Source organism: Dama dama, chromosome 19 (assembly GCF_033118175.1).
Source record: "Dama dama isolate Ldn47 chromosome 19, ASM3311817v1, whole genome shotgun sequence".
NCBI classification, from domain to species: domain Eukaryota; kingdom Metazoa; phylum Chordata; class Mammalia; order Artiodactyla; family Cervidae; genus Dama; species Dama dama.
In genome coordinates, this window is record NC_083699.1 from 33,420,552 (window position 1) to 33,429,855 (window position 9,304).

General features: G+C 33.2%; 1 protein-coding gene across 5 annotated transcripts in view; it reads left to right on the forward strand.

The window, feature by feature from the left end:
- The window catches only part of FXR1 (FMR1 autosomal homolog 1), a 71,227-nt gene extending 61,923 nt beyond the window's left edge, over positions 1 to 9,304 (forward strand). For 3 of the 5 annotated variants that reach the window (XM_061166642.1, XM_061166643.1, XM_061166645.1), the window contains exons 16-17: positions 4,337 to 4,428; positions 5,175 to 9,304. In XM_061166642.1, the coding sequence (XP_061022625.1) occupies positions 4,337 to 4,428; positions 5,175 to 5,345 (263 nt within the window). In that variant the 3' untranslated portion in view covers positions 5,346 to 9,304. Of the gene's footprint in view, positions 1 to 697; positions 779 to 4,336; positions 4,429 to 5,174 lie in introns of all 5 variants that reach the window. The other 2 variants (XM_061166646.1, XM_061166644.1) reach the window with 2 other exon arrangements.

Here is a 9,304-nt window from a genome sequence, read left to right on the forward strand (position 1 = left end):
ATGTAAGCATTTAGGGAAAAGATATATATTACCGTATACTATTGTTAATATACGATGCCTTTAAAAAAAATCAAACATATGCAATTCACAAATTGAATTTTTCCTAGTGTTTAAGTAGGTAGATGGCTTTGTGTCTGTCTTAAATGTCTAGTTTTCAGATTTGTATAGCCAGACTGTTTGAAACTGGGAGGGTTTATTAAAGTGCCCTTTAATGCCATTAAAACAATACAGATATTCAAACTGCGGGGCACTTAATACTCTCAATCTTCTAAGCCAAAATTGGGCTTTCATCTTGCCTCTTTAAGTATTATTATAAATGACACTAATGAAGTGTGTATACTTTGCAGGCATTGATTTCCAAAGCACTAAAATGTGATTAACTTTGGTAAAAACTAAACTCTGTTGGAGAGGAAAATTTTATTCCTGAATGACAAATTAAGTCTTAGAGTTTGTTTAATCAAGAGTTAAAAACCCTCTTAATTTCTGGATGATGATTCCATCTGTTAATCTAGTAGGAATGTTTAAAACTCCAAAAGTATTTTTCCTGTGAATAGCATGTATTGTTTTATCTTTCCTGTTTAATTAAAAGGTTCTTTCCCCTTAAATATTTGAAGGCAAGAAATTTTTTTTTTTTTTTTGCTTTGTTTTTTGCATTGTTTTTGTCAGAATAGTTTCATGGTGAACTTTGCAATTACAGATGATAGTGAAAAAAAACCCCAGCGACGCAATCGTAGCCGCAGGCGTCGTTTCAGGGGTCAGGCAGAAGATAGACAGCCAGGTAACTTGAGTGGACCTGTTGACAACACCAGGTCATAAGCATGAAAAAAAAAATGTCATGTGTCTGCTTTCTAAATATATTATACTTACATGTACACATGTGTGTATATACATTCAAGATGTGCATTGCATAAATTGTTTTCTCAACTAATAAGACTACTATTAAGAAAATGCATTCTTCCTTCACACCGTAATGTAACCTGTCTAATTGAACTAATGTTGTGTCTCAATTTTTTTACATGAAAATACTGTTGAAAAGACCATTATTTTGTCCACTTGGCAGATTCTGCACACTTGAGTTGGGACCTGCTATTCCAGGGACTGTGTTGTAGCTTGTGATTTTGGATGATTGGCAAAACTGGACAGCTTTTGCATGGTGCCTGCTACTATATCTGGATTCAGCACCTCATTTTTGTGGGGGTTCTAGTACCCACAGTTTAAAAAATATAAATGAGAAAAATACTTGAAAGTGTCTTTTTCCTAATAAGAGGAATGCATGTTATGTTTTTGTTTATTGTAGTGTGATGCCTTTTCCCTTACACTTACTAACTATTCAAATTAATAGTACTTACTTAGTTTTAGAATGTTAATTTAAGTAGATAAAATTTTTAGTAACTTAAAAGAAACTTGTTTGCTGTGTCTATACTATCTGGAACATAATTCCATTTCTTGTGTACAGAGAATCACATGTATATTCACAGTGGAGAAATTGTGTGCACCAGAAATAAATCCCTTTTGTTAAACTAATCAATTTTGCATTCTTTCCAAAGCAAATTCTTGTGTTTTTCCCCAAATAAAGAATATAAATTCTAGTATCTTTACTTAGTATTTTAAATTTAGTGGTTGTCGAGACATGTGAGAAAACTGATTAAGGGGATTAATTCCCATTCTTAGGGGGAAAAAAGTTCCTGTTTAAATTTAGTTGTAAATTTAAAAGAAATTAAATACTGTCACAATAGGTTTTGAGGAAATGTTTCTTATTTTTTTATCTTCTTTTCTCTCTCTTTAGTGTTAGAAATATCTTTGGGATGAAGAGATTATATTTAGTTTGTGTTTTTGAAGCTGGCATAGCAGTGAATACCAGTTTCTGGCCATACTTTATAAATAAGGAAATTTAAGTTACTAGTATGTGCTTGAGATAGGATAAATTAAAACATAATTTAGTAACTAGGTGGATGGTGGTTCACTACTAAGTCAACGGACATAAAGGGAATAATATAAAAGGCTTTGATAAAGAAGAGGAAGAGATTTCTGCATGGTATTAATCAAAACTTGAGTAATTGGAGTTCTAAATAATTTGACAATGATTTGTGTTCTCTACTGCATTTATTCCTGTTTTTACTCTGTTCTTTGGAAGTACTGATTTCCTCTTTAGAACTCATTGCCTTTCTCAGCCTGCCCCCAGCACACACACACATACACACCCACCCACCCACACACCCAGAAGATAGGATAGGTGAAACAAACACATCATTTTCTCCTTTTGCTCTGGCGGCAGTTCTAGGAAGGAAGCGTCTATCTAAAAGTTAATGTCAGCATTCTCTGAAATAAACAGTTATTTAATTTGTTCATATTTGCTTAAAATTTCTTGTTGCCTTTAGTATTAATTAAGCAGTGAGTATTTACTATACTTAGCAAAGTGCAGCAGTGTACTGGTGTACAATTAATTAATTTTGGATCCCTTAGAGGAAATTCTGGAGTCCAAATTACGCCACACAAATTGCCTCAATTTTTTTCCTAGATCTTATAAGTGCTTATCTGTTTTGAACTTTTAAGTGGCTTGCATTATGAGGACTAAAAACAGACTATTATCTGGCTATAGACAGGTTTTTCTCTGGATCAACTGAGGTTATTTTTAATTTTACCTCTGTTTGGTGGAGGATGGGCACTGGTTTTTACCTTTCCAGCTACGTGCCTGTTAATTGATAAACTGTATCAAAGTTCTATGTCTGCATAGTGGGCGAATGGTTCTAAGAATTACCGTAAGTTCAGATTTAGTAGTATGTGCGCCTGTGCATCAAGGTTTCCAGGTAGCTGAGTTCTTCCTGGTGTCACTGAAGGCTGAACCATGGAAACAGAATGAATTCGTCATGGTGCTCTCCAAACTACAATACTTCCTAGGATGCTTGTGGTTCCATATATGTAGACATAATAAAGAAATGGGTTTGATCCCTTTCCCCAGTTTTGGAAACCATTAAATTTATTTATAGATTCATTTACAGTGATTTTAAATGATTTTTAAAGCTCCAAAATGAGCATATTGAGTTTCTTATAGAGGGAAAGGTCTAAGACATGAAACATCTTTTAGTGGTGTTTCTAAAGATGTTTATTAGTTCTGAATTAAGTTTTTTCCTTGAGATTTAAAAAGATTCATATAATAATTCTATAAATTATTGAATCTTATAAAGATGTTAGCATTTTAATTCATAATTAAGAGAAATGAATTGTAAATACAGTCCAGTCTTATATTAAAATGATTTATGTAATTTGAACCTGATGGGTTAGTTCTCCCATGTATGTAGTGACTTAAGTTTATCGAAGTTTTAATTGTTACATAATTTACTTGCTCCCATAATTTATACCATATTTTACATAATCAGGGATTTTTCTTCATCAGTTTCTGAGAGAAAATAAATTCTTTGAAAGGAAGAGACTTATTATTTTGATATTTCTTCAAATCAGTGAATTCTAAGTTGCAAGTCCTTGGAGAGAGAGTTCTGAGGTTTAAAATGAGGCCAGTCCCAGCAGACCAGAGGTAGTTTGTTGCCATTGGGTTGCTGGCAGGGTGTTAGTTTTGGTTAGTCTTTTCCCTTCTTTTCCCCAATCCCCACCACCATTGGAAATAGGTCAGTCCCTTGAGAGATTAGCAAAACATGAAAAGGGGATAGTTACTGAATTAATGGTGGACATTTTCCACCATGATCATTGTCCACATTTTAAGATGGTGGACAAATCTTTAGTTTGCTTGAATTTTTCCATATTACTCAGAACAGTTTCTAGTGTGAAATATTAAAAAGGAACCATAAAACACACTTGGAAATCTTACTGTGCTTAAAAAAAAAAAAAAAAAAACCAAAAACAGAACTATTAAATAATACCTGAGTAATAAAGTTTTTATACGTTTGATGAAAATTTCATATTGACGCATGCTACACCATGATCTGCACCCAATTTACCCATCCCCCCCCCCCCCCCCCCCATAAGTGCAAACACTATCTGGGCTTAGAATGCGGCATTTCCTATTCTTAGTTGTGGGTTTTTATATCAAACTTATCCCACAACTGTAGACTAACCAGAAGCAAATGGCTGGATTCTTGTGAAAGAGGACTTTAATCTAGGCGTCCTCTGTGTCCAGCCTGAAATATTCTACAGTCAGCACCAAACCACAGGCATATTTTTCAAACTTCATTTTTGGTTGGAGGTGGTACCCATCTTAAGAAAATTTTGAAATTGGGTAACCCACCATTAGTCTATTTTAAAAGTAAAATTACTCTTTATCCATAAATAAACTTTAGAAATATTTTTTCAACACCTGTAATTTTTTTCTCATCTTCAACAGTCACAGTTGCAGATTATATTTCTAGAGCTGAGTCTCAGAGCAGACAAAGAAACCTCCCAAGGGAAACTTTGGCTAAAAACAAGAAAGAAATGGTAAGGAGAATTTAACCTGTAGGTTTTGGCTTTTTTGGTTTTGTTTTTGTTATGGTTTAGTTTTATTTTTACTTCTTAACTTGTATGATCACTTGTTTCCCCAACTAGACCAGTAATATTTTAGTTAAAGACTACTCTTGATTTTGTTTTTGGCCCCAGGTAACTGAAGATATGCATGCTTGAGCCTGAAATACTTTTCAATTAGAATTAGAAATAGCATTTGTAAAAGATACTGGGCATAGAAACCGTTAACCTTAATTTGGGGAGCAATAGGCTGAATAGATCCTCTTCTTAGTGGTAGATAAAGACCTTTGTTTCAATTTTTTGAAATATTTTAAGGGATTTGATACGTAAATTTGAGTTTGCAAAAAAGGTGAGTAAATAGGTGGTGGTTTGCCTTACTTAGGGTATTAACTGTTTATGTCTTTTTATATGGTGAGTTTTCCAGTGGTTAAAATGAAATTAGGTGCAAGTTTTCAATAAACAGGTACAGATTCTTCCTGTGGCTTATGTATTGGTAGCCACTAGAGATAAAGAGTTGAAAGACCCAGAGAGGTGGAATACATTGGGGTTTTTGTTTTTGTTTTTTTTCCCTTTTTTTAATTTTAAGAATGTTTTAATTCAGATCATTGTGGTATGTGAAACTAAAATTATTTATTAGCTAATTAATGTTTATGTAGTTATTTTCCTCCTCAGTTATAGATTTTATTTATAAAGAAGTTGAAAAAGTTGTCTCCCTTTGGCAGGCAAAAGATGTGATTGAAGAGCATGGTCCTTCAGAAAAGGCAATAAATGGCCCAACTAGTGCTTCTGGCGATGAAATTTCTAAGCTACAGCGTACTCCAGGAGAAGAAAAGATTAATACCTTAAAAGAAGAAAATACTCAAGACGCAGCAGTCCTGAATGGTGTTTCATAAACTGAAGAAGTTCCTAGTTTACAGTTCTTTTACATTACATTTTACAATAGTGCTTGTACAAGCTTGCCAAAGATAGAATATGGATCGCCAGTCTTTCCATCGCACTTTCAGTTCCTCCATTTGGAATTCAGAAAGGGGAGGGATCCTGAAGAAATCATATGTTAAACATACTTTGACACCTACTGTGTTATATATCATCAGATGTGCCTTGAGAATAGTATATGTAACATTAAAAAAAGTTGCTGGCTATAGGAAATGTTATTTTGTTTTCAAAATATGGCAGAGATGGGGGGAGGTGGGTGGGGTGGGATCCCTAACCTAATATTCTTTATGAAAGCATTAGCTGCTTTTGTTACATTTTTAATAATATGCAACCACTTCTTCACCTGAGGAAAACTAGAATGAAATGCAGTCTAAGATATTTTGCACTGAATTGTAATTTCTTCATTAGTTTTAGTCTGGAAACTGGTCTGTTTTAATGTGTTTTAAAAATGCTGTATTGTAGAGGAAAATCTGCAGACCACTGGAATACATTTGTTAAACACTCATCTGCAGGGACACTGGGTGTTATTGGCAGTGACTGTTCTACATTGAGGCTTTGTTTGGTTTATTTATTAAAGTGTACAGTATTTAAAAAATCAAACATAGCTTTAGTTAAAACACTAAACTGAATTAGTCATGTCCATTCAGACATAACCTGAACTACTGAAAAGATCAATTTCCAGAAGGTTTATTCTGTATAAACTACATGTTAGTCTTCAGTAGAGTATCTTTTCTTTTTTCTCCCTTTTTTCTTTTTTTTTTTTTTTTTGGTTTTGATTGTTTGATGTGCAATATGTTTTTGTATGCAGGTAGTAAATAAACTTTTGATCTTCCATTTGCTGATTTTTAACTTTCTACTTTTTAAACAAACTGTTGAAAAGTAGTTGGACCTACCTAAAGGCCTAGAGTAGTATTCTGATTGCTTTTTAAGATGCATTTAAACTTGTTCATAAATAGTATTAAAATATTAATTGTCATTTTGTAATGAATCCTCTGAAGTCTTAGTACTTAAAAATTTAGTATGTTAGAATAGAATGGTTTAGGGAATTGGTCTCAGAGATTTGATATTAGGAAAGTCTTTGTAACAAAATTCTAGTCATAGGCAACTTTTGGAAGGCAGTGAGGTAAAATCCAGAATTTTACTTTTGCCTTTGATTCTTCATTATTTTTATAAAGTATAATGAACAGTTTTTAAATAAGAAATGTCACTGATTTTTGGTTTTCAAGGTAATAACTTTAAAGGTTCTCATATTAATGATTGGATTGTTTTGTAAATATTTTGTCCAGATGGCTTAATGTTAGGAATATACAAACTTTTACACAAAGTAAAAGTTCGCAAGTTTGATGATAATGTGGATTTGTGGGAGGGTTTTGCTCCACAATATTACATAAAGACTACTGAGCAAGAAGAGGGAGCCCTTTTGTTCACTTGGGATCTGAGAAGTATTTTTATGTGCATAACTTTTGTTAATTTGTTATGTGCATTAAAAAAAACTTAAGTGATTTTACAACTGAAGGATAATTCAGGGTGTAGCTAAAAATATTTGTCAGGTCAGTGTATATAAACCTTAGCCCTCAGATTTATTACTGGTGAGGTTAAGCTGTGATAATATCAAATGCTTTTTCCTAAAACCCTAATAATGGAAAATTTTAAAGTAAGGTGTAGTGTGAACAGTGCAGTCTTTGGACTTTAAAAACAAGTAACACTTTTGGCTTTTTTATTCTTCTCTTCAATAGTAGAATTATAAATTGAGGTATGGGAATTTTCAGTAATCTCCAAATTGGTAAATATGGCAAAAAGAAAATGATTTTTCATTTTCTTCCAGGTAGTAGAATCTATTCATGAAAATCCTCCTTGTTCTGTAAAGACTGGTTCAATGAGAAAGGAAGAAACACAAAATCATCTTAAAAGTGGAGTTAGCCCAAGGAATTTTTTAGAACTGACAACCGTATTCTAGGATATAAATATTAAGATTTCATTTTTTTACAAATGACTAATCCCAATATCCTTTAAAAATACATACTATAGCATCATGATAGGCTCTTTTTTTAAAATACCATATGCTCAGATTTAGAAGTGAAAAGCCCAGTCCCCAAAGGTAACTATTCTTTATAGAGGTAGCCTTCCAAACTTTGAGAGAGGTGCATCTTTTTTGGCTATTAGTTACATGAAATGTTGCTATGGGAGAATTTGCCAGCCTCTGTGACCCCCTCCCATCCCCCCACCAATTCTCTGCAAGAGAATTCTCACCAACTTTCTCTGCAGGTTAAATACTGTTTTAGCATATATATATATATATATATATATATATATATATATATATATGTATATAATTATATATGATATCTGAACTAAATTACAAATTAAGAGGTGAGATTACATGGGTGTAAAAATGATCATTTCCTGAAACTTGGGATGCCTTAGGCCTCTCGTTGACAGGTCAGTCATTGTTGGTAAAATTATAGTAGGGATACATAAAAGTCTTAAGTAGTTACTGTATTTTTATGTGAAGGTGAGAGAAAGAATATCAAAGTAGTGAGTTCAAACCACTGAGACACTGCTTAGGACCACGCTGAGGAAGATTGCTTAAGTAAATAGTCTTTAAAAAGCAAGTATAGATATATACAGGTAAGCAAAATAATTAAACAGGAAAACACTAAGCTGGTGTTTTACTCTTTTTTTCTGGTCAGTCATTCTTTTGTGGCTAGGATCCATCACCTTGGAAGTATTTTTGTAGCTACTGTTTGCTATAAGTTTGGTGTTTAACCTGAGAATGGTCTGCAAAGTTGGTATGTTAATTTAACATTACTGTAAACAGATTGACTTTTGAGGTTGAAACCAACTAGTCAGTATTCTTATAGGCTGTGCCTACAGTGAGCTTAGTTTACTAAAGACAGGTGGATGGAATACTAGTTACATAATGCAGTTAAGTCCTATGTCAGATGATTGGTCATTATTGGAAACGAGTAAAGGAAAATTACTTATGTTTTTTAAGTTTCCAGGAACTTCGATTTGAACTAGATCTATGGGTTTAGCAGTATTCCAGAAGGTAGCAAGTAGAGTGTTCATTGTAAAGTCTCATTCAGTCTTCCTATCTTTGCTATTTATAGTTTGGATCCCTTGTACCCTTTATAGGGATACCTGATATAGTGAATTTGCTGACCCCTTAGTTTTAAGTTTTAGTTTCTTATTAAGGATGCTTGAATGTGTAATAGTCACTTATAACCCATAATTAACCTATGATAGCATTTGGGTTTAATTTCAGAGGACTCTTGGAATAAAGCAATAACTGCATTCTGCTATAGTAAAACTTTTTGCAAGTGGTGGTAATTTGAAACTGTGTTCAGCTGCTGGTTGAAAATGTCAGTTATGCTGAAACATAGGAAATTGCCAACAGCTGACCACTTCTGACCCACAAAAGCGACAATTTCTTATGGTTCAACCTAATAATAATACGTTTTAAGGTATAATCACTTACTTTGGACATCCAAGCAGTGAATCTTTCTGAGTCTAACTATCCAGAAAACCCCTAATTACTGGATGAGGGAGGTGCATACTTTGTAAGGGAGATACAATTTTGTAAAAAATGGTTTGTCAGTGGACCACTTTAGATTCAGATTCATCTGTATCTTCTATATTAATGTTTCAGGTACTGAAGTACAGAATTGGGAGTCACTGTCTTAGTTGTACTACCCTTTTCTATATTCTGTTTTATCCAACTAGATCCTATACGGGCCTTTCTAATATAACTTGGTTCTAGTCATATGTTAGATACTGTGTGACACTTAACCATAGTCCTATGTACTCTAAAAGAGTATGCTGAATTAAAATGTGTTTGTTTTATATATGTATCTATCCCAGGCATTTCCAGCTATGTTGTATGCAATCTAAAAATAAAGGGCAAAATTATTTTTTA